Source organism: Schistocerca gregaria, chromosome 6 (genome assembly GCF_023897955.1).
Source record: "Schistocerca gregaria isolate iqSchGreg1 chromosome 6, iqSchGreg1.2, whole genome shotgun sequence".
Taxonomy (NCBI): Eukaryota; Metazoa; Arthropoda; class Insecta; order Orthoptera; family Acrididae; genus Schistocerca; species Schistocerca gregaria.
In genome coordinates this window covers 227,246,685-227,273,101 of record NC_064925.1, presented here as the reverse complement: position 1 = coordinate 227,273,101, position 26,417 = coordinate 227,246,685, and the positions used below count along the sequence as shown (strand labels likewise).

At 40.7% G+C, this 26,417-nt stretch overlaps 2 protein-coding genes across 3 annotated transcripts in view; one reads left to right on the top strand and one right to left on the bottom strand.

Moving 5' to 3' along the window:
- Positions 1-283: 283 nt before the first annotated feature.
- Positions 284-13,478, bottom strand: LOC126278228 (mitochondrial import inner membrane translocase subunit Tim22). Its single transcript, XM_049978208.1, has 4 exons — positions 13,172-13,478; positions 12,903-13,090; positions 7,198-7,270; positions 284-399 (listed from the first exon to the last, which is right to left on the bottom strand). The coding sequence occupies exons 1-4, from the start codon at positions 13,380-13,382 to the stop codon at positions 317-319; spliced, it is 555 nt and encodes a 184-aa protein (XP_049834165.1). The 5' UTR covers positions 13,383-13,478; the 3' UTR covers positions 284-316.
- Positions 13,479-13,807: 329 nt separating this feature from the next.
- Positions 13,808-26,417, top strand: part of LOC126278623 (uncharacterized) — a 195,412-nt gene continuing 182,802 nt past the window's right edge. Inside the window, exon 1 of one of the 2 annotated variants that reach the window (XM_049978863.1) lies at positions 13,808-14,042. In XM_049978863.1, coding sequence (XP_049834820.1) covers positions 13,917-14,042 — 126 coding nt within the window. In that variant the 5' untranslated portion in view covers positions 13,808-13,916. The remainder of the gene's footprint in view (positions 14,043-26,417) is intronic. The other variant, XM_049978862.1, reaches the window with a different exon arrangement.

The window sequence follows — 26,417 nt, the reverse complement described above, 5'->3', positions numbered from 1 at the left end:
CTTGGTGTGTGTATATGGTTTGAGAACCATTTTGAGATATAGGGCATGTACTTCCCAGTCCCTGGGGAATTTTTAATTGTAATAAAATATCGAGGATATTGGATGTCATAGAACAACAGCCACTGGCTGAATTAATTGTTGCTGCAAGGATAAAAGCTGTTGGCACAACAAACACAATAACAGGTGTCTTCAATAATGTTAGCATTTTATATACACTTAGGTGTTTCATTTTCCAGTAAGAAAATCAATTGAGATGGAATAGGATGGAGGAATAACAAAGAGAGAAAACATAAAAACATTTATTTTAACAAATTTTTCAGTATCTATTCATATAATAATCAATAATGGTGGAGAACGCTGCAAAACCAGCTGCGCCAATGATTGCTGCCTTCAAGCCAGCTGCAAGAAAGAAAAAGATTGTTTTATACATCATCTACTATTTGTAAAATATACTATGTGAATAAAGCAAACTGGATTTCAGGTATGTGGTCTTTCCCAGAATCTGTGCTGATTCTTTGAGAGGAAGGTCTCCTCCAATAGGAAAGTCATAAATTTTGAATTAGATAGGTCATGCACAAATGGACATTAATTATATTGGCTCTTTTGTAAACAGGTGTGACTTGCATTATTTTCCATACATGCAGCACTATTTGTGGTCCTCTGCTTACTTCAGTGTCTTATATTTGCGTGTGTGGGAGTGAAACATTTGTGTAGCAGTGTCTTCATGAAGGCCTACATTTTTAAATGCAATTTTTTTTAAATATTTGCACTGTCTATCTATTGCTTTCAATTTCAATATCAGGCTGGTGAGCAAGAGACTGGATGGAAGTTTATATCTGTTAACTGACTTTATACAAGATACCTGATATATGTTTTGGCCACGATGTGGAGTTCACTACACACTTCCAGTCATTCTTCTTCCTCTCAACGCATGTACTTCAATAGTGAAGCAATACCATGTAGGGGGGATGGGACACCGAAGTATCTGAGGATAACATTCTCCCTTCACAGCCCCATTCGCCCTTTTGTTTCCATTAATAACCCATCGATGCATGACTGTATCTCAACAGTGAGGCGATAGGATGTAGGTGGGAGAAAACTCCACCTTCCCCAGTCTTTGTAGGTGGAGGAAGGCGTCCTGGACATTCTTACTACTTTATCTGCTGGATAAAAGCATTATGGAGAGTGAAGGACACTCAAGGAATTGGAAGACATGGAATTAAGCACTTGAAGCACATCTCACCTTCTCCAGTGACCACAAAATCAGGTACAATTCCGCTTCAAAGACAGTAATGTCATTTGGCCACTGGACCTTGAGTACACAATCAGGGAAAACTACAGAGTAGCCAATGGAGTCGTCCTGTTTAAACTCATCCATAAATACAGTCACAGCACTGTGGTGCTCAGCTAAAATGTCCTAAAATAATGTATTAAAAATATACACAAGAGTGCAAAATCTCCTGTATTGCAAAAAAAAATGGTTCAAATGGCTCTGAGCACTATGGGACTCAACTCCTGTGGTCATTAGTCCCCTAGAACTTAGAACTACTTAAACCTAACTAACCTAGGGAGATCACACACATCCATGCCCGAGGCAGGATTCGAACCTGCGAGCGTAGCAGTCGCACGGTTCCGGACTGCGCGCCTAGAACCGCGAGACCACCGCGGCCGGCTGTATTGCACTGAATCTAAAATTGCTCTGGGTTTCTGCAGTAAACAGGATGGCAGGCAGTTAAAACCCTGCAGTTAGGGTCGTACACTGACTCCAGCACAAAGGTCATGCAGATTCCATGCGGCCTTGTTGCTTGCAGACAATTGGAGAAAAGGTGTTCCACATACGGATAAGCAACAACATGTTAGCAGGTTAATAAGAAGGCCTCACGGATCCATACACTGTGCACCTATAGTCTGGCCATAATTGTACAAAAGCCCTATAAAACTGCAGCAGACACGCCTTGTCTGGTCCCCAAGACCTGTGGCTAAGGTACTTTAACACATTCAGTGCCTTCAGAGTCCGGGTTTTCAGGTCTCTGAGGTGTGGCATCCAAGACAGTTTGCGGTCAAAAATAAGGCCTAGAAACTTCAGAGTGTCTTTAAAATGCAGAATGGTGTTCTTCACATGCAAATCAGGTAAATCAAAAAAATATGATGATGATTAAAATGAACACACACACACACAAAATTTATCTGCATAAACTGAAAACCGGTCTTTGCAGCCCACTGCTCTAACCTTTCCACTGTAAGCTGCAGCTGATGAGTTGCTGTTGTAATACTGGAAGAGGAACGGAAACTCCAAAACCATCAACAAATAAGGAGGACTGCAGAGGACTCCTATTGTATGCTGGATACTTTTGTAGCTGTTGCGAAGAGAATAATGCTTAAAACCCTGCCTTAGGGATAGCATTCGACTGCTCAAAACAAGCTGACAGCACTTCACCAACTCAGAACCAGAAAAAGTTCTTAAATGGGAACAACCATATGAAGATGGGGAGGGGGCCACAGAAGCAACATTGGTGGTGCTTCCCCAGAATACTGTGCATCCAAAGTAGCGTAGTACACATTACCGAAATCAAAGAATATATTGAAACAGTGACGTTTACATAGGAAGCCTGCTGAATAGCCCTCTCTAGCAGGGTCAGATGGTCAACAGTAGATCGAAATCTCCTGAATCCACACTGAGAGTGATTAAGGAGTTGGATGTCTCTTCTCTGGTATCTAGTGTGACTCATTTGATCCTTACCTGGCTTGAGGAGAGGGGTCAAAATGGCCTCTCTCCACAAGTGGGAAAGTGGCCTGCCTGCTATAACAAATTAAAAAATTTGAGAAGGATTTCTTCTGATGCTGCTGCCAAATGGTGAAGCAATATGTACCAGGTCTGGGGCAATATCATAGGACTCAGATGACGCTGATTCCAGCTCCCACGTAGAGAAAAGGCAGTTTTAAGGTTCACAATCGTCTGATCTGGAGACCAACTAGCCCCTCTCGACAGTCACATAGTAACAGCGGAATGCCAGATCCTGGCTGGCAGTGGCATGAGACATTGTTGCCATTGTCTGGGCAATGTCTCCTTGCACTGTTTGGAGACACTATAGTTTCAGCTGTTGCGAGAGACCTTGTTTCAGAACTGCTGCAATGCGTAAATGACTATGTTCCTCAAAATCCTCCAAATGGGTTCCCATATTTTTGCAGAAGAAGAGGAACCGATAGGGAGTCATGGAAAGTGTGCCATGACCTTTTCTTGCACTCCTTAACCATGCAGTGAGCCTTACATCTTGCGACTCAAAAGGCTGTGAGGTTGTCTGCCGGTGGGCAGCGTATAAACCATTGTAGAGCCACACACCTGACCCAAATCTCTTAACAGCACTCATCAGTCCACCAAGGTACAGGTTGCCTCCTAACGTGACCTGCGGACTGTGGGATGGATAAGTCAGTGGCATGCTGTACATCTCTCGTGTGGTATGGTCCACCCACTCTTGGATGCTGCCTCAGTGTTCAAATGCAGCCAGCTGGCTGAACAGTGTCCAGTTATTTCTGTTGACCATAGTTGCTGGTGGCTTCCTTTTAGTGATGCTCTATCTGATACAGGATCCACAATCAGAAGTGGTCACTGAATTGGAGGTCATCAACTGCTTCTTATTGAAAAAGAGTCTGCATGAGCTAGAGAACAAAAGAGAGGTCAATGGCTGAGGATGACCCAGCAGCAGCCAAGAAATGAGTAGGATTGCCTGTGTTGAGGATGCACAGCTACTGAGACATCATCATGCTCTCCAAAACTCGACCCCTACGGCAAGTTGAGTTTGTGTTCCATAATAGATTATGGGCACTGAATTCATCCAGTAGAAGAAATGGGAAGGAGAGTTGTTCAACAAGGTCCATGAGAGACCTGGAATCTAACGCATCCTGTGGAGGTAAATACAGTGAGCAGATAGTGATGATCTGACAAACATGAACTTCAACAGCTGCTACTTGCAGGTCAGTTACCAAGGAGAGAGCAGAGGACTGGTGTGCAATAGTGACAAACATAGCAAGCCTTCCCTCAGCTCTTTCCCCACTCAGGTCATTCTTAAGGTGAAGGGTATCGCTCCATAGCACACAGGTGTCAGTGGCTTTAAAATGTGTTTCCTGTAAACGCAATCACAGGATGTGTGCCTGTGCTATGAGTTTCAGCTTTTCCGTGAGTCCCGAACCCATTTATGTCCCACTGTAGTATGGGAGCAATTTATCATGGAGGCTGCACTTTAAACCTGTCTCTGTGCCAGGGAGGGGAGCCTGCAATGGGTGGAGGTTCAATCTTGGAGGAAGAAGGTTGCCCAGACAGACTTCACATTCCATTGGCTATGAAGCAGAAGTACTAGAACTTTCAGGTCAAATGACGGCAACCTGGTGTAATGGCTTACTGCTTGTTTCACCAATGGTGGAAGCTTCTTGTTTTCTTTTTTAGTCTGGGAAGGCTTCGTAGGAACTTCCATAGCACTGGTAGAGGCAATGCTGGATAGTGTACCAGACTCCCCCTATGGAGGTACCAGGAGCTCTGGAAAGTTTGCAACTGTGGCTCTATTTTATGTTATCAGGAGGGCTACGGGCTCTGAAACAACTGCAGCATTACAAGTACATTGGCAAATGCATGCAGTATTGCTGACACTAGCAACATAAGTTTGTTTAGTGCCACTCAATATTGGAGTAGACTTTTTATCGGCTGAAGCAAAAGATGCAGTCAATGTCGGAAATTGTGCGGACTTACAGATCTTACTGGCCTCATCACACGAGATACACCACATTGTTTTCAGTTCCTGTATCTTTCTTTCTTTCTTCAAGGAAGATACTGCAATCCATATGCCAGATACGGTAATCACGAGAGCAATTGACACATTTCAGGGCAGATGAACAACAAACCCCTTCATTAGTGCCCTTACAACATTTGCCACAAATGGCTTTGCCCTTACAACTGAGAGTAATGTGTCCACAGTGCTGCCATTTAAAACAGCACATTGGATTGGGGCATAAACTGCATGCTTAGGAAGGAAACCTGCCTTTATGTGCTCTGTGGTGTTAAACATAATTAACATGACTAGATCACCATGCACTCTTTTCCTTACATTTTGTATGTCAACAATCCCTTCTTGGGCCCACTCAGCTTTCAGTATCTCTTTGGGAATAACTACAAGATCTCTGCTTGACACAACACCTTTGCTGTAGTTCAAGGTGTGTACTGCTTCATTTCAATGGCTTATTTCCTGAGGCATTTAGCTTTCTGGAGGTTCTGTATTTGTTGGGAACCAGATGTTTCAGCCAACAGTGTTCCATTTCACAATCACTTGACTGATTTTAAAGTGCCAGCAATTCTCTTTCAACCTTTTTGAATACAGAAAGGGGACATTTTCTCAAAGTTGTCATCTTTCTTTTAACAATCAAAAACACATTCTCCCCAGAAGCATGGGTTCTGTTACGAGAAACTGAAGACCTCTGAATAATCCCTGAGTCACAAGGATTTCCTATATGAGCCCTCTTGTTAAGACAGGGTGGATCTACCTACCAGCATCCCACCCATTCCACTGGGAGGAGGATGAAGAGGAGGAGAACATCTCTAGTGTTCTATCTTGGTCTCACGAGCAGTTAGGGGATAACACTGCACCTAGACAGAATCCTTTGTGCCTCTCAGCAGTCATGCATCTCACTGGAGTGCAGTACATTTTGAAATTGAGTCTTTGTTGTTTTTTCTTTCTTTTTTAAATAGAGGTTTTTATCATCTGGTTGATCTGTAACATTCCACTGTTGTGCTGTACAGTGGTCACTGAAGCATGCCCAGAGCTTATGGTGACAAGGGACTGGTGGTGCTTACAAGTCCCCAGGTCTGGAGCATTAGGGACCCAAGCACATATGCAGCATATGAATGCTGAGCCCCCGAGAGGAAAATGTATGGAAGCTGCATATGTTTGTTGAAAGTAAACAGCAGGAAGTACAATAACTATCGTAAGAACATCTGAAAATACCTAAATTATAAACTGCTGACAAATAAGCAAAAGATGGAGTTTTGTGGGCAGTCAGGTGTACGATAAGATACCCTACTCAAATTTTATAATAATTCAAGGAAGCACTAATAAATGCATGGGACTGTGGTTGGAAAAGATCTGGCACAACTCGAGGTACATATACACTCACCTGCATTCCCACCAGTATACTAAATGAACCATATCGGCCCAGATTTTATCTAACATTGGATGAATCAAATAACATCTACACGAAATTTGGAGGCTGAACTCACTGTATTGTGAATGCAGAAAAAAAAGAGGACAAAACCACATTATTCTTGCCTACCAGTGATGGAAACACACAACAGACCTCAAACAATGGAAAGTCCAGCTTGAAATGTCAACAATTATGAAAAGGATAGACTGGTACCCATGGTCAAGATGACATGCTGACTTGCAGACAGGCACAACAAAAAGACTATTACACAGCAAGATTTCAGCCAAAGCCTTCTTCAGAAAAGGAAGGATTAACTACAGACATTCCCACAAGCAGGGACACCTCACGCACACAACTACTATCTCTGGTGTGTATGAGGGGTGCTTGCTTGTGTGAATGTGTGTGTGTTTTCCTTCTTTTCTGAAGAAGGTTTTGGCTGACAGGTCTGTGTAACAGACTTCTTGTTGTGCATGTCTACATCTCCGCATTTCATCTTTATGATGAGTATCAATCTATCCTTTTCATAATTGCTGATAGACCTCAAACTTCATCAGTTGCTGAACTTGGGATATCGGTCATTCCACAGAACCACAACAATTCTGTCTGCTCCCAACATCAGGGTTTTAAAACAACTAGTGAACTCCTTGCTGACTCCTTATTGTGGAGTATGTGAGGAAATGAAAGTGTGTGACACAATTAAGCCTAAAAGAGTCTCTGTGATGGTCTATACATAAGAAATGCAAAACCAAGAATTGTGCTGTATAGCAATATATGCACTTGTGTGTGGATGTATGTGTTTTGTGTGTGGGAGAGAGAGAAAGAAAGAAAGAAAGAAAGAGAGAGAGAGAGAGAGAGAGAGAGAGAGAGAGAGAGAGAGACTAGGGTGGGGGAGAGTGATACTCAGTAAGAAATGGGAAGCTCTTAATTTAAACATATTAGAACACAATGTGATAGAACCAATAATAATTAACAATTATTTATGGTTCAGACTGTGAAGAGAAAATGACTTACCACGGTACCCTATCAATGCACCAGTGGCTCCACCAGCATATGTCCCATTCCGCCAGTCACTTTTTCCTCGATACTAAAACAAAAATAATCCTCTTCAGTGAAACATACTAGATCAGTATGCAATACATATAAATATTTTATGCAAACAATATATGGCTTAGTAATTTCTGCCTTTTTTGTAAATAAGAAGAGAAAGATTCACACAAATGAATCAGTGATTTCAAGCAAAACTGACTTTTGATATGAAAAGTGTTGAACATGGAATTTTAATGAAATGGAATAATAACTGGCAAAACGATTATGAAATAAATCTATTTTTGCTAAGATTTAATGACCTCATTAACATTAAAGCTGTTATTAAGAGAGCTCCAAAGGGTAGCAAAAGACCAGAGTAAGTTTACAGAGAGAAAACATCCCGGCAGTAATCAGAGGTCATCTGCTGAAAACAAACAAAACTCAAATCTCAATAAATAGATTAATATTTGAAGCTATGAGTCTACCAGTTTACATTCATGACATTTCAATACATAAAATACAATAGTGATTTGGCTCTACAAGTAACAATGTTCCTTTTCTATTAAATTATGCAACTTTCCTCCTCTCCAATGCACAATGTCTCAAACATGTGTACAAAAAATCTAGAAAGGAACCACAGTGTTCCTTTGCTGTCAAACGCAGATGATATACACCTTCGCCATCACCACCATATCATCCATATACTAAAAAATTATCTTCCAGTCTCCTTTCGCATATCCATTGTCTATTCCACACCACTCATCATAAAAAACATCCTTCTCATCTTCACTCTTCTTTTCCGCTGGGGCGTGAAAACCCATGAGATTACAGTAGAAGAATTTCCCTCTGATGCTGTCTGCACAATCTATATGTTTTGCCTTGGAATCCACAGTAAGATTTTTGTCTTATTTACAATAACACCAGTACCAAACATGTGGTCTTTCTTTCTGTTAGCTGTAAACTATTACGTGATCCTCCTTCTGTACCATTCCTCCACCTAACCATCTCACCACTTGAATAGCTATAATATCCAGTCAGTACTCATCCAGCTGATCAAGTAATTTCCTTACAGCCCCATTCTAGTATCAAGTCCTTGAGACATCTGCCAGTTCATCACAAACAGGTCAGGCTGGCTATCTCTTCATTAGGCTTCGTAACATTTGATTTTTACAGGTTAGGTTGTCAGCTAAACCCCTTCCCCCAATTATTCTGGAATGTCAATGTTTTGTGTTAAAGTTGGCTCCCTTGCTGGTAGATTCTCATTTTAAAGTGCCGGGAACTCATTTTTTGCACCTGCAAAAATTAACCGTGTACACCAACTGCACCGTTGTCCATAGGCCATGGTACGGATGTGCATGCACTGGGCTTGATAGGAATACATGGCATTTCCTGAGTTTTATTAGTACATTTCCACCAGCAGGAAATGCACACACAGGTCTACTTACTACCCTTTTGACCCTCTACATTATATTCCATGAGAGGGAAATTTAAACATGCATGCACTTCTGGTATTAAAAAGTAAATTTTCCGTAAAAAAAAAAATAATTGTTAACCAAATGAATACAAATGAACTCAAAAAAGCAGTACCACAAATAATCTGCCCAAGTCCACAAAATGACACTACCAGCAGTAAACTAAATGGAAATTATGTTTCTAATCTTTGTTAACTGAAAGGTCAATGTCATTTGGCTGAATTTGGGAAATGAATGGTGGAGGTACTAGGCTCATTAATGAACACTAAATGATCATGCAAAAGGAGGAAAGAAAAGTTATCACACAATACAGAGAAATCTAAAAACTGAAAGCAAGTGCTCCACATGAAGCAGGCAAAAGATTTTTTAAACACACACACACACACACACACACACACACACACACACACACACACAAAATAGGAGCAAAAAAATGAAATTAGATGTCAGATATTATATTGCAATAGATGCCTGTAAGGTGTAATCATGTTTTCCTTTATTGTACATTTAACATATGTACACTGTATTTGAACTTTGATGTAATGTAACAAGCTAAATGCAATCACAACACAGGTGATACATCTCTCTTAGCCTGTCTGTCAGTCTATAAAATGGTATAACATATCCAGTACTTCAGCTGAACATTAGCAGGTAGTGTCCATGGGCAAAGAGCAAATAAATAAATGATTTTTATAAACAATGGAAAATCCAGGATGGAATAGTGACAATATTCACATACTTCTCTTTTGAAGGCATCACCTACACACATGTCTGGGATATGGAAATGGGCACCCCATGGCACCTTCTTAAGACAATCTATTCATGGGATTTCTACCGGAATCCTTTCTAATCACCCAGATCCCCAAACTCTCACCTGGTTCAGATTTATTGATGATACGTACGTGATCGGATCATGGGTGAGGATATCCTTCCCACATTTCTCCAGAACCTCAACACTGTCTCCCTTTTGGCTTCACCTGGTCCTCTTCAACCTAGCAAGCCACATTGCTCAATGTTGACCTCCACTTCAAACACAGCTACATCAATACTTCTGTCCATGTCGAACCTACCAACCACCAGCAATACCTACACTTCATCAGCTGCCAGCCATTCCGTACCAAGGAGTCCCTTCCACACAGCCTAACCATCTGTGTGTGTCGCATCTGTAGTGATGAGCAGTCTCTCTTGAAATATATCAAAGATCTCATTGAGGCCTTCACAGACTGTAATTACTCTCCCAACCCTGCACAAAAGCAGATCACCCTTGCCTTATCTCTACAGTCACAACCCAACTCCCAATGTGCCACCATCCAGCCACATAGGGATTTCCCCACTGTGACTCAGTGCCACTCAGGACTGGAACAACTGAATTACATTCTCCATCACATTTCTGATTTCCTTTCATCGTGCCCTGAAATGAGGAATGACCTACTCACTACCCTTCCCACCCCTCCAACAGTGGTATTCTACCACCAACCAAACCTATACAATATTCTTGTCTGTTGCTACACAACCCCTGCTTCCAACCCCTTGCCTCATGGATCACATCCCTGTAAGAGACCTAAATGCAAAACATGTCCCATACATCCTCCTACCACCACTTACTCCACTCGAGTCCCTACCATCACCTATCCCACCAAATACAGGACTACCTGTGAAACTACCCATGTTATCTGCAAGTGAAGCTGCAACTACTGTGCGGCATTCTATGTGGGCATGATAACCAACAAGATATCTGCCTGCAAGCTGCCAACAAGCTGTGACCAAGGAACAGCTGGACAACCCCATTGCTGAGCACGCCACCCAACACAACACTCTTCATTTCAATTACTGCTTCACCGCCTGTGCCATCTGGACCCTTCCCACCAACACAAACTTTAATGAACTGCGCAGGTGGGAAATCTCCTTGCAATATAGCCTGCATTTCTGTAACCCCCCTGGCTTCAAACTTTGTTAGTAACTGTCTGCCATCCACCTATACCCTTTACTGCCCTCTGTTCCACTGCACAGCCCTCTATTCCATCAATGGGCCCACATCTATTTACTTCTCTCCTTTACCGCCATCCCTCCTCGCCCTCCCAACTGCACCTAGTTGTCCTACACTCTCTATACCCATATCACCCACCCGTATAATGCTGTCCCTCCCCCAGCCTCTTCCTGACCTCCACCTCCCAGATTTATTCGCCCCATCATGCGTAGCTGGTTGCAGTCACACCTCGGCAGCCAGACAGTGGTCATGTGTGCGTGAGTTGCATGAGCTTGTGTGTATGTTTTCTAATTAGTAGGAAGTACTTTTGACCGAAAGCTTACCTATTTGACAGTCTTTTTGTTGTGCCTACCTGTGCCTCAACATCTCCGTTATATGGTGAGTAGCAGTCTGTCCTTTTCATAATAAATTATCTTTACTCGTTATTCAAATAGAGCAGTATTGTGAGTGTACAGATCTTTATGGAGGACACACTTTAAGCACTACAGTGACTGTACACTACCGTATAGACTAGTCATGTATGTAACATATTATAATATCTGAGTGCTAGGGGAAGAATTCACAGTCCAAAATTAAATGATGAAATGCATTTCAAACATTCTTCTAGTGGACAATCTCACTGATCAAGAGACTGGACCTGTCAACACAAGCGCTCTTAAAAGAAGAAGAAGAAGGATGCACCACAAAAGGAAGAATTATCCAAATGGGATGGAAATCAGTAGATGTGATATAAATGCACAGGCAAACAAATGACTAATTTTTCAGAAAAATTGGATGATTTAATCAAGAGAAAGAGCTTCACAAATTGAGAAAGTCAATAACTTGTTGCTCCACCTCTGAAAGTTATGCAAGCAGTTGTTTTCCTTGGCTTTGATCAAGTTTTAGGATGTCCTCCTGAGGTATATATGCCAAATTCTGTCCAACTGGTACATTAGAGTGTCAAAATCATGAGATGATTGCACGGCCCTGCCAAGCTTTCTCAATTGGGGAGAGATCCAGTGGCCTTGCTGGACAAGGTATGGTTTGGCAAGGCAACTCAACAGAATTGGCACGATATTCCTCACAAGCAAATCCAACAACTCTACCAACCAATGCCAAGCCAAATAACTGCTTGTGTAAGGACCAGAAGTGGACCATTGCACCACTGATTTACTCAATTTGTGAAGCTCTTTCTCTTGAATAAATCATCCAGTTTCCTGAAACTGATGTATGTCACATGTACTGATTTCCGTTCCATTCAGATAATGTCTTCATGGTGCTTTTTTTAAAGTGTAGTGTCGTGAAACATAATTTTTCAAGTGTGGAGGCAATGGAGAAGGACTGAGACATGCAAATTAATCTGGCAAATCATACAACATAGCTGAAACTGAATAAGTAACATGCAAAAAAAATTGTTTAATCGCAACCCTAACCAAAAACGCATCAAACAAAAAGAACTCAAGGAACGGTCTTTGTAGGCAACTGGGAAGGGTATTTTTGGTTTAAGTTTTGCTTACAATTAGGCTGCCAATGATATGCACATAATAATACATCGTAAATTAAGTAATCTCTGGAAAAATGATCTGTTTTGTAATGCAGAGTATAATGATGATTGAAGTTTTGCAGTGACACTTCTATATGTCAGTGAAGTATTATTTGCCTCAATGTTTCAGCTAGTCCTACTGACCGTAGAGCACAGTTCCAGTATTTAGCTTATCTTTCAGATATCTGAGTCAGCTACTTATGTTATTATAACATTTCTCATTCCACTTGTGTTCAAATACAAGACGAGCATGAGGTTACTTCCCTTAATGTACACTCTGATAATATATTCCCCAAATGAAATGTTACTGATACCACAGACATTTTCGTGTTGTGCATGAAATAAACAAGAAATTATTGATCACACAGGAGAGTCCTTTCATTAGCAACTATTAGTCACAGACGATGAGTACGTTGATTAGCAGATATTAGCGCAGTATTTAACTTACCTATATGGAATTAAATCAACGTATCACTAAAAACGCCTAAATCGTAAACGATGTAGATGGTATACATAAAACACCACAGTAAGCTAAATGTTCATCTAATTTAATTAAGAATAAAAAATAAAATGAAAATCGGAAGTAAATTATCTGACTGATTTGTTAGTGTTAATTGTAATACCAAGAAAAATTATTATTTACATATTAAAAAATTTCTTCTGGTTAATAAAGTTTTACACCTAATTAAAAAATTGTTTTATAACATACCGATTCTATAGCACACTCCACAGATGAAAAGAGTGCTCCAATAAGAGCAAAATTTTTTGCATAGCTAAGAGTCGTCCCTTTCATTTCACGCAGAACTTCCCTCGCAGTCTGTTGCTTTGCATCTGGTCCTACGATTGTCGGGTTTACACTTGCAGAAAACAAACCGATTGCAGCGCCCAAACCATAACCTAGAAAACAGGAACTTGGCATGTTAGCTCCATGATTTTCCCAGTAAGAAAATGAAAGAGAGAGATTCACTGCTTACACACCAGCAACACAGCTCATCAAAGTCTTAAACGGACAACTTTCAAACGCCGCTTCAACCCATTTTTCTTCGTTCGTTTTGATCCTAACTGGGCCTAAATTTTGCGGGATGATAATATTTTCTCTCAGCCTTTGGCTTTGTTGGATTAAGCACAAAGCGATATTATCCCATTCTTCGTCTGTGAAAAACACCTTCTTCGTTTCTTCCCCACTCATGTTTGTTTACAAAACATAAAAACATTGAGCAGAATATCTTTGCCGAAGAGATTCACTAGTCAATACCGTAAACTCGCATATCTGCGAAACTTGGTCTAGGTGCCTCGAATGGGTATCGACACCCAAACGAAAATTGTAGCTTCACAAATGCTATGACAAAAAGAATACGGAAATTATGTAATCATGCTAATAAAATGTTTCGTAATGTCGCACTTGGAGAGGCTGATTTGTTACTGGACTATGCTACGAGACATTATATCACTAGCCTCCCGGCGTTTCACGTAGTCCATAGACAGGAAATGCATGAAAAATCAATAAAGATCATATTTGATCCAATGTAGCGTTTTATTACCTTCAAAAAAGTAGAAAATGACAATTACTCTTTAATTTTAGAATTACTGCAGTACCTAAAAAAATTGCTGGTAAACAGTTGCCATGACAACGGCGTGTGTACATAGGAGATCTAATGCAACTGTAATCTACTACTGTAGAGTTTAAGTTTTTCAGGCTAGGTGGTAACTTAGTTTCGTAAGGATGTGTGATTTAGTGAATCAGCTTCTCGCTGTTAAAGCAATCAGTGACAAAGATATGGCAAAACTGAAAAGTGACAAATACTTATTTTACGATCCACTCGTGTTGATGGATCTGAGACACAAACAGGTAGGTGTATGAAATTTAAATCGTACGTGAAAGTGCAGAGTTTGTTGTTAAATTCTGTGATCGTTAAACCGCAACAGGTATACGAATTCGCCCTACACGTATCCTAGTAACAAATTGTGGTCTCGCTTTGTATAACAATCGGCATCTCACACGCATTCATTCTGCTTTAAAAAATGCTATGTCATCCTTTATTTTCAATTACTTTATTTCTCATTATTTCTCAGTTGTCGGCAAGAATTATGTTATATCCTCTCTTATATTGGTCATAGTGTATGTATGATACACAAAGAACAGGACGAAGCCAGGATCACCACATTGTTGGTGAAATATGTTGTTCATATAGTGTGAGTTAGCCATTGTTGTCTTCTTTATTAATGTTTCGTATTTCACGGTCCTGAGTATTTTTTTATCGTGGAATACGTTATTAGATTTAGTGACGAGACAGTTCCTGGTCCATCTCGTGAGTACCCCATTGGTATTCCTGCTGTTACAAGGAAATTCGTGCTAATAAAGCATACGTGGCATTGGGAACTAGAAACAGCTTCCAGGAGTGATCTTGGTGAATCACCAGAAGTACCTGTGAAGAAAATATGAGTTTGCATCTCAACTATTTTATTCAAGCTTCTTTTGAAGGAGTCCGAATTACTTTATAATATACCTTTCATTACTGCCGTAGCGCTTTTGTAAGGAAAGACAGCTGATTATTGTATTATTTCAATACACATTCACATTACAGTTCCACTGCAGATGAAATTGTCACTAACACAGCCACATGAGGTGTAAGTGAGAAAGAGTCAGACGCAAACGGAAAATAATGACAGTAAACGCGAATGATCACATGGTTTGGAATGTTTTTGTAAAAATATCACAACCTAAAGAAATGCCGGAAACAATCTGGCACTCAAGTCATATCGTTAACTTGATGTTTCATATTGTTTCCTCTCCTTGCGGTAAGTGCGTAATTGGTGCAGGTACGATCTTTCTTAACTGTGTTAAAGCGTATGAGGATTTCAGTTTCTTTTACGTAAACTATTTTTATTTCCGCACGTGCCTTCAGCTTTCGTGGAAGCATGACGCGCTGTTTCTGGTTGTCATTATTGGATGGGGTAGGCGCGCATTGTCCCCACGTCTTCCAGAGTGTGGGCCGGGTTTGTTTCTTCCATTCCTTGTTGAACTCATAAGGAAACGATCCAATCCGGCATGTCCAAACCTACCCTCAAATTTTTCACACGGGAAGAACATCCCAAAAGAAATGCACTATCAAGATTTTAGCTGGTAAGACGCACTGCATATATTTCTTTTTTAATGTCAAAGATATAAATATCTGCCAAATGAAGAACCGCATATAACAGCACTTTGTACAGCCCTTCCTGCCTAGCGCAGAATCGGCGAATAAGCTGACGCAAAAGCGACAAGAAAACGTAGCGCGAAGCACAAAGTACACACACACGAATTTTAAGCACTTAAACCATACCAGAAATGTCTCAGATCGTTAATTTTTTTTAAAAACTTGCAGTTCATATTTATAGCTAATATTGCAGATGTACCTGTTGCGTAAGTGACTAGCAGAGGAAAGAAAATCAAGGCAGTGGCTCTGAGCACGATGGGACTTAACATCTATGGTCATCAGTTCCCTAGAAGTTAGAACTACTTAAACCTAGCTAATCTAAGCACATAACACAACACCCAGTCATCACGAGGCAGAGAAAATCCCTGACCCCGCCGGGAATCGAACCCGGGCGCGGGAAGCGAGAACGCTACCGCATGGCCACGAGTTGCGGACCAAGGTAGTGCATGTCACATTCTACATCTATACTTTGCAAACCACCTTGAGGTGCATGGTAGAGGGTACGTCACATTGCACCAGTTATTAAGGATTTTTACTTTTCATTTCAAGTATGGAGCGCGAGAAGAATGATTATTTGAATGCCTCTGTGCATGCGCTAATTATTCTAGTCTTATTCTCACGATCTAAAGTAAGCGATACATGGGGGTTATAGTATATTCCTACAGTAATCATTTAAAGCCGATTCTTTAAACTTCGTTAATAGAGTTTCCTGAGGTTGTTTTACATCTCTCTTCAAGAGACTTCCGACTCAGTTCCTTCAGTATCTCTGTGATACTCCCTTGGATAAAATAGTCCTGCGACAATTCGTACTTTTCATCTCTGTATACATTCAATATCCCCCATTAGTCCTATTTGCTACGTGTCCCACACACGTGAGCAATATTCTTGAACTGTGACAAAATGTCACATTACCGAAGATTTCTACAAAATGTGACTTTAATTTGGTGAGATAAGTTATTTTATAACAATTCCTGTAGCTCGGTTCATATGATAACTTTTTAAAATTATGTATACTTTATTAACTACTTTATTCTCTGATTGTCAGAAATATGTGAAGTGTCTACTGGATGACAAAAACTAACATTTTCCTTACACAAGACGCCTTTTAAAAGAAAAATCAATGCATTCAGGCACCCCACAGTTATTACTAGTTATATTCAGTTGGATTTGGGATGGAGTAAAAAATAGTCGTGGCCATTGGTCTGCCTACCAGGCATACTTCATCAGATTCATAAAACGTGGTCATGCAAACTGACAGTCCACAAATGACCAAATTCTAAATTACTGTTCCGCAGATATGACACACAGCTGTTGGAAACTTTTATTGCCCGTCAATTTTCTGAAAAGTGCTTTACCCTGTTGAAAAATGTCTTTATCGAGAGGCAGAATCCCATTATTAATTCCAAATGGTAATCGAATTAGGTTAACAATTTTCTTGTCGTTCTCCTGAAGACAGAGATGGTGTTAAGTCCAGACCAAGAGTCCAACAAAAGCAATGAATTATTTTCTGCAACTGGCAAGAAAACGTTTCAGATGTGGTACTGAAAATTACAGTAAATTATTTTCTGCAGGTAGTACGAAGATATTTCATATGCAGTATTGAAAATTATTCATCGCCATTTTCAGAATTTTGCTACATCGATTACAACATTTTAGAGACTAAAAAGCCCTTTTTTTTTAATTTTTGGTTCTAATTCGCCTTATGTTCCTGTAGATGGATATAAAGCTCGCTCATGCTTGAAGCTCGTTGCTACAAGCATCACTCGAAATGATAAAGTGCGACTTTCACGCATTTCTTGCACGTAACCTGACTGACTAGCGCTATACACATCATTTTAGAGTATAACAAGAAGCTTTGTCTTCATGTCAGCTAGGAATTTCTCTATAGTACAGGGTGACACAGAATAACGGGAATGTTGGAAGTAAATAGCGGCAAGCGTGGGCAGGTGGCAGCACTGCGGGTTCGTGACAGTTAGCGATTAACAGTCCGCCATTTCAGTAATCATGGATCAGTGGAACGGACATCAGCGTGTATTAGCAGCCATGAAAATGTTCCGTAAAAACAATGATAGTTTGGTAGCGGTGCAGAGGGAGTTTTGATGTTTTTGTAATTTAGGATGTCATGATGTCGTTCCATAGAAACACGCGATAAAATGTTGGATTAATAACTTTGAAGAGACTGGATCTGCCCTCAAGAAGAAACCAAAAGGACGACCAAGAAGTGTGTGTTCTCCAACGAATATTGATGTTGTACGCAATTCGTACTTAATGAGCCCACAGCATTCAATTCGTAAACAAGCAGCTATGGTTGTAATGTCCCCGGAAAGTGTTCACAGAATTCTTCATCTTGATTTGAAATTTCATCCATACAAACTGCAGATGGCGCAGCGATTGAAGGACAATAATTACCGGCTACGATTAAGATTCTGTCAACAAATGATAACAAAAATAAACAATGAAGATGAATTTCTAAAAAGGATGAGGGAAATTTTCATCTCACAGGGTATGTAAATAAACAGAACTACTGTTACTGGGAAAATACAAATCCTAATTATGTTTATGAGCTCCTTTTACGAGCTAGTAAGGTGACAGCATGATATGGTCTTTCATCACATGGAATTATCAGACCGTATTTTTTCGCAAATGAACAGGGGAAACTCAATAATTGTCAATGCCGATCAGTAGGTGGAGACGTTACGAACTTTCGTTACACCTGCATCAAACAACTTTCCAAGTGTTGAAGAAGCCTGATTTCAACAGAACGGAGCGACATCTCATACTGCACGGCAATGACATATGTGCGAGAATTGTTTGACAACCGTGTGATCTCACGATTCGGTAACATTCCCTGGCCCCATAGATCGCCAGATTTATCCGTTTGTGATTTTTTTTGTGGGGCTAGCTCAAGAGCAAAGTCTACACGTCTCAACCAAGAACCCAGGATGAGTTACACAAAGAATTCTGGATGAAATTCACTACATCCCAGTTCAGATGTTACAGTGATCAATGAGGAAACGCAATATATTTCACGAATGTATTCGTACAGGAGGCCGCCATCTAAAGGAAGTAATTTTTAAAAAATTATAAATGCCATCAGTATTTCGTAAATGGCAAAGTTGTAAGGTTTCAAATAATATGAATGCAATTTCTTTCCTTCATCACTTCTAGTTTTATTGGATTATGGAAATGTTCCCGTTTTCCCTGTGTCAACCTGTATTACCTTGTTCTGTACACGTTTACTTGAAGTGAACTTCGTAATTTTGCGATTTCTTTTTCCGTTTAATTTCCTGAATTCTTTTAACCAGGTCGAAGGAGCGTGGAAATCAGCAATGTTCACCTTATTTACAGTTCAGAGGGCTCAGTCTCTCAGATCTGCCTCAGTACCTGTAACGGTGCACTGTATCTCACGAGGAATTCTAAAGCTTTCGAATAGTTTTTCTTTCACATTTTTACGAGTTTCATTTTGGTGCATATTTCGTACTTTTTGTATATCTTTCTTCAGTTTATTCTACTCACGATCGGATTTTACGAAATGAAACTCGCTTTTCTTTAGGATATTTCTCTTCTGTTGTTACAACTAAAACTCTTGTACTTGTAAAGAAGGAACAAAAATACCCCAAGGAACTGTAAAGCAGTTACAGACAATATGGCTACACAAGTGAAGAAACTGACTTAGCACGCCGCTTAATTTTAAGCGTTTGCTGCCTCCTTTGTTTAACAAAAGGCTGACAATATCCGAAATTCGAATGAATGTCATATAAATTACATATAAATAAATATTAATGAATTAAATATATGTTGGTCTTCAGCAGAAGTAAGTTATTTCAATTGCTTGTAACATTTTTCATGTTTCAACTTTGCAAGGCTGAAAACATTAGTTGGCATTCCTCACTGCTGTGAAACTCTGGAACCTTTACAAAGCAGGTGCTAGAAACAAGCAAGTATGAAGGAAACACAGAAAATTGGGTTTTATCACCATTGTTGACGTTTAGCGATGCCACAAAGGCATGTACATTAAATGAGTTGCAGATTCGAGCGAATTGCAATTTTTAACGACTGTATTAGAGAAACTATCAATGAATACTGACATTCACTTCACAAATTATGATCACACTATGCCGTGTCATCTGCTACTTGATGTTCAGCTGCTTAGCTGAGTGGTGATGTGCCTGCATACCATGCAGTGGGCATGGGTTCGATTTCCGGCTGTGTCGGAGTTTTAATCCGCTCGTGGACTGGGTGTTGTGTTGTAGTCATCATTTCACGCCAGTCGCCCATTGCAGCGTCGACTGAAATAAGACTTGCACTCAGCGGCCGAGCTTCCCCCGATGGGGCCTCCTGACCAACAATGCTATACGATCATTTCATTTTTGTTGATCGATCCCGGGTTCGATTCCCGGCGGGGTCAGGGATTTTCTCTGCCTCGTGATGGTTGGGTGTTGTGTGATGTCCTTAGGTTAGTTAGGTTTAAGTAGTTCTAAGTTCTAGGGGACTGATGACCATGGATGTTAAGTCCCATAGTGCTGAGAGCCATTTGAACCATTTTTTTGTTGATCAATACACAGTCAGCCAGTGGTGGATCATGGACCTAAATTCCGTGGAGGCCAGGAAACATACTGGAAAATCCCTTTCCTTCCCTTTTAATGTATGCATACTTGACATTCCTAACGACCACCATCATCACCACCGCCACAACCACCACTCCTACTACTACTACTACTACTATGATGATGATGACGAGTACTACAACTACTATTGCTAATCGTAATAATGACACTTATTTTCAAACGATTTAGTAGATTGAATGTTTGAGACTCGTTATTTGTGAAATAATTGAACTGTACGATCCTGATCATTTCTGAACCTTTCGACATCATCGTCATACCTTGTGTCTTGGCTTTCAAGAATCTGCAGTACTGATTTTTCCTGGGCCACACATTACTCGCTTAAGACAAAAAAAAGACTTGTTTTAGCCTAAGCACTTGTTGCAGGATTGGTAGCAATTAGACAAAATAGTTTGAGAGCTTCTCGAAGAATTTGGTCTGTTCCATTCCCAGTCTTCTAAGCTGGCAGAGTGAGATACTAGGAAGGCAATATGTTCTCCATTTCTACACTCAACTGTGTGCTACTGAAGGGCACATCGTAAGTTGGTAATAATGAAGTAAGCATCATAACCTGGTAATAATTAATCCACACCGTCTACAAGGAAATGCTGAGCATTTTCGTGAATGGCAGATATTATTCTGTGGTTACAGTTCCATCTTCTTCCACTGTCCGAAGGACTGCATTTACGAACAATACTGTTGAGAATTGCTGTGTTTGGAAGACCGATGGAAGAAAGCATAAACACTCTGAAGCATGGAGAAAAAATCCGTGGATTTATACAAGAAGAGCGCTGCTGCGAAACTAAATGTAAACGATGTGCTAAACAGTGAGTAAAAAGAGCTGGGGAAGGGACAGTTTTACAGACCTTAAAAAACAGGCCAATTAATTCTGTTGCAAGAGCGGAAGCACCGTCATCGGTTTGTTCTTCGTATCATAATTCTGAAACACGCCACTCAGCACAGTGAATAAAGCAGCTGAGTTAATACCATGAAAAGGAAGAAAATGTTCTTAAAAATGTCACCTTTGCAGTACAGCAGCCTCACAGCAATAGAGCATTGTGACTTGTCCAAAACGTTTGTTGCTTTGTCCACAATGCAAACATGAAATCAGGTTCTATCCAAACATGGGTTACAAATCGACTCATTTATGCATTCAATCAGTTCCTTCTGTAAGGTTTTTAAAAATCCTCGGAAATAGCCCATTTTTCTTCCAATGTGCTTTCAAATCTTCGTTTATGTTTAGCATAAGTATATTAATGGTTTTGTAATTGTAGTGATTCAGGAAATCTTCTGCCTCCTCATGACCTCTAAAAAGCTGCTCCTGCTTACACAAAAGACTTATGATGTCAGTGAGAATTTCAGGATCTCTGTTGCCTTTCACTTCACTGCTGCATCTGATTTCCATCTGTTTGTGATGCTCATCAAGTAGCTCTGAAATACTAACCTCATGTTTGTAACAACGAAAACAGTCAGTTTTTGAAAATATAAAGTTACTGGATAGATAAAAAATCTACTCACCAAGCGACAGCAGAACACACAAAAGAACGTTATAATTAGGTAAACTTTCGGAGCCACTGACCCTTCTAACTCAGAAGGGTTGAAGTGGTAGGAAGAGGGGCCAAGGAGAGGGATTGGAAAGGTTTAGCAAAAGTGATAGATTTCGGGAAACTGCGCGTCAGGGGAGATTTACCGGATGAGTTGAGATGGAGAGACTGATTGATGGATACTGCACTGGACGAGACTTGACATCACATGTCCTTTTCAAATCTCGTCCGATGCAGCCTCCAACAATCAGTCTTTCCTTCCCATCTCATCTGGTAAGTCTCCCCTGACCCACAGTTGTTGGTGGCTTTTCCGAAATCTGCCCCTTTTCCAAGACCTCCCCAGTCCTTTTCCTTAACCCCTCTTCCTTCCCCTTCATTCCTTGCGCCCCAAGAAAAAGCCACTGGCTCCGAAACCTGCTTAATTATAAAGTTCTTTTATGTGTGTGTTCTGCTGCCACTTGGCGAGTAGATTTTTTATCCATCCAATTGCAATATAAACACTTGTTTGGATAGTTCTTGAAATTAAATAAAGCTATTAAATGATCTTTAGAAGAAGTATGCTGTGCTAAACCTCTAGGCAGATTCTACAGTTCATCGAACACTTCAGCAGACCGTAAAGTTTTCCTTGTGCTAAAGGGGAAACATGGCCAGCAGAATAATTTTTCTTTTGTAAGACTAGCACATAACGACTTTTGCTGCTTATACCTTCTGAAAGACCTAAGTCGAAAGAAGGCCCTGGGAGTAGACAACATTCCATTAGAACTACTGACAGCCTTGGGAGAGCCAGGCCTTACAAAACTCTACCATCTGGTGAGCAAGATGTATGAGATAGGCGAAATTCCCTCAGACTTCAAGAAGAATATAGTAATTCCAATCCCAAAGAAAGCAGGTGTCGACAGATGTGAAAATTACCGAACTGTCAGTTTAATAAGTCACAGCTGCAAAATACTAACGCGAATTATATACAGACGAATGGAAAAATTGGTAGAAGCTGACCTCGGGGAAGATCAGTTTGGATTCCGTAGAAATGTTGGAACACGTGAGGCAATACTGACCCTACGACTTATTTTAGAAGAAAGATTAAGGAAAGGCAAACCTACCTTTCTAGCATTTGTAGATTTAGAGAAAGCTTTTGACAATGTTGAAATACTCTCTTTTAAATTCTGAAGGTGGCAGTGGTAAAATACAGGGAGCGAAATTCTATTTACAATTTGTACAGAAAGCAGATGGCAGTTATAAGAGTCGAGGGACATGAAAGGGAAGCAGTGGTTGGGAAGGGAGTGAGACAGGGTTGTAGCCTCTCCCCGATGTTATTCAATCTGTATATTGAGCAATCAGTAAAGGAAACGAAAGAAAAGTTCGTAGTAGGAATTAAAATCCATGGAGAAGAAATAAAAACTTTGAGGTTCGCCGATGAGATTGTAATTCTGTCAGAGACAGCAAAGGACTTGGAAGAGCAGATGAATTGAATGGACAGTGTCTTGAAAGGAGGATATAAGATGAACATCAACAAAAGCAAAATGAGGATAATGGAATGTAGTCGAATTAAGTTGGGTGATGCTGCGGGAATTAGATATGAAATGAGACACTTGAAGTAGTAAAGGAGTTTTGCTATTTGATAAGAAAAATAACTAATGATGGTCGAAGTAGAGAGGATATAAAATGTAGACTGGCAATGGCAAGGAAAGCGTTTCTGAAGAAGAGAAATTTGTTAACATCGAGTATAGATTTAAGTGTCAGGAAGTCATTTCTGAAAGTATTTGTATGGAGTGCAGCCATGTATGGGAGTGAAACATGGACGATAAATAGTTTAGACAAGAAGAGAATTGAAGCTTTCGAAATGTGGTGCTACAGAGGAATGCTGAAGATTTGATGGGTAGATCACGTAACTAATGAGGAGGTATTGAATAGAGTTGGGGAGAAGAGGAGTTTGTGGCACAACTTGACTAGAAGAAGGGATCGGTTGGTAGGACATGTTCTGAGGCATCAAGGGATCATCAATTTGGTACTGGAGGGCAGCGTGGAGGCTAAAAATTGTAGAGGGAGACCAAGAGATGAATACACTAAGCAGATTCAGAAGTATGTAGGTTGCAGTAGGTACTGGGAGATGAAGAAGCTTGTACAGGATAGAGTAGCATGGAGAGCTGCATCAAACCAGTCTCAGGAGTTAAGACCACAACAACAAACAACAACCTTGGAGTTTGGTATCCACATCTTTTAAACTTATCTGTCTGAAGAATGTGTTATGCTGGTGTTCGACAACCATGTTGTCAGTTTCACATCACATTTCCCTGAAAACTAAAGCTCTTGCAAGGAAATAATAATGTTGTCACTCGGAAGCATTATGACAATATGTATACAAGATTGGACTTATCCATATTCACTGCACAAGAGACAACTAACGCAAGAGAAACCTAGAGAGGCGGCACTAGGGCATCTGGGCTCCTGTGGCACATAAGAGACACACGACAATATGGGTAACACTGCCTGCACACCCTCTCCTATTTGCAGCTGTGATATAACAGTTACTCACAGATGGCCTGGCTTGTGTGTGACCTCATCATTGTATGCTGTGTGCCTCTGCCTGCCTTAAGTTAACGCGGGCGCGGCTCGTGGTGACCGTATTGGGGAAGGCTGTGACATTTATCGATCGGAACTATTGTAGTCCTCAGGGTATGCTGCAGATCAGTCTGTCACCAGCACCAAAATTCCAGAATTTAATTTTTTTTGTTTGGTGGTGGTGGTGGGGGGAGGGCATATGACGCTCTAGCCGAAGTTTACAAACTGTATCTTCTTTCCTTTCTGTTTCATAATCAATTATTAAATAACATCAAATACTAATTGAAACTTCCTGGCAGATTAAAACTGTGTGCCGGATGGAGACTCAAACTCGGGACCTTTGCCTTTCGCGGGCAAGTGCTCTACCAACTTAGCTACACAAGCATGACTCACGCCCCCTCCTCACAGCTTTACTTCTGCCAGTACCTCGTCTCCTACCTTCCAAACTTAACAGAAGCTCTCCTGCGAACCCTGCAGAACTAGCACTCCTGAAAGTAAGGATATTGCGGAGCCACAGCCTGGGGAATGTTTCCAGAATGAGATTTTCACTCTGCAACGGAGTGTGTGCTGATATGAAACTTAACACCCTACAATATTTAAAAAAAAAAACGTTGAAAAAGTCCAAGTTCGTAGCTCACCAGGCACCTGGACAAATGAACACTCCTACTGCAGCTGCAGCAGACAGCGCATGCACAACACGAAAGGTGTTTAACTTTGGATGCTGGCGGTGGTGGCTCATCAGAGGAGGCAAGGGAGGCCAGACCTCCTCACTTTTCTGTACAGTCAGTCAGGTAACTTATAACACCTCTTACCATTTTTTGAAAGTACTGGGCACAAAATAAATTACCTATCGCAACAGACATTTAACATTTTACATCTATAGTTACTGAGCACTTGGAAAAGTGAAAATGTATACTAACTATACACTATTAGAGTAAAATTTCAGTTTTAATACTGGTATCAAGTTACACAGTCATTCAGTATAACTTTAGACCAGTTAAAAAAAAAAACTAGTAATTGTTCTCATATATAGTGCTGCGGCTAAATTTAGATCACGCCAGAGGGAAGGAAGTAAATACTTCTTTCTATATAAAAAATTTCGGACAAGTTTTGCATGCCCGATTGGATCGTTCCCTTGTCAGTGTGTGCTCACAGTTTAATAGCTGCATGAGAAAACGGTTCAGTGCACACATGGCGGCACCGCGGCGACAATCGTGCAGCAGTACTAGATTTGAAGCCAACCAGTTTGCACCTAGGCAGAGGAAAGCAGGTAGTGTTTGCTTATTTCGTTTATGAATCATTAATGCAGCAGCAGGGTTTGGAGTGACTCACTACTTAGTTTGCGGCTGCTGAAAGGAGCGTTCGTGACACTGTTTATGGGTTTAAGAGTAGATGAAAGTAAGTTCTTTATTTTTTAATGAATGTACAGTAATTTGATGAATAAAAACCTAAAACAAAAACCGTAGCATCAACTGTTCGTCTTTTCAGGCTGTCTGGGAATTGGCTGCACGTTGATCTGTATTATCAAAGAAGAATTGGCCACGCAGCACTGTGTAAAATAGCAAAGAAAGTTTGTAAATCTGTGTGGGAAGTTTTGCACAAAGAATGCATACCGAAATTTTCAGAAGAAAGGTGGCTAAAAAATGTCAGGGGAATTGAAAAGCACGCTTTGTGATCTGGACACTGAAAGCCCATCAACCGAAGGAGGAAGTTCACTTAACAGTAAAACAAATAATTTTGCTGATTACTTTATAGAAATTGCTGGGAAAGTACCGCAGCAAGACAGTTGTATCTAAAAATTGTCGGTAACAATCGTTGCAAGCACTGCATCAGTTTATTTTCGAACGTGAAAGATTATTTACTTTATATCACTTATAATGGTTGGTGGATTTGAGGTGCAGATGGTCGCCGCGCGCCGCCAATCAAACAGTCTGAAATTCCAAACTATTTTTCTGTGGCTCCCCGCCATGACTCAATACAGATTACAGCAAGTGGCAGCAGGGCTGAGGAACCCAGCGATCTCCTGCATATTGTCGCTGATAATGCTGCCAGGATGGAGCGTAAACCTAGCACAGGCTCACGATGCAACTGCCTGTGTCCCACGGTGGTTCCAGGTCAGGGTTGTCTCCAGCAACTCCTGGTCCGTGTGGTGTCAGCTAGATGTAGCTGTGTGTATTGTAGCCGGCCGCGGTGGTCTCGCGGTTAAGGCGCTCAGTCCGGAACCGCGTGACTGCTACGGTCGCAGGTTCGAATCCTGCCTCGAGCATGGATGTGTGTGATGTCCTTAGGTTAGTTAGGTTTAAGTAGTTCTAAGTTCTAG

Excerpts from the sequence above, each read along its gene's own strand:
- LOC126278228 (XM_049978208.1), bottom strand. The coding sequence starts at position 13,382 with ATGAGTGGGGAAGAAACGAAGAAGGTGTTTTTCACAGACGAAGAATGG. Across the intron at positions 7,271-12,902 it reads TGGAGTGTGCTATAGAATCG|TATCGAGGAAAAAGTGACTG; the intron begins GTATGTTATAAA and ends TTTTTGTTTTAG. Across the intron at positions 400-7,197 it reads TGCATTGATAGGGTACCGTG|CTGGCTTGAAGGCAGCAATC; the intron begins GTAAGTCATTTT and ends TCTTTCTTGCAG.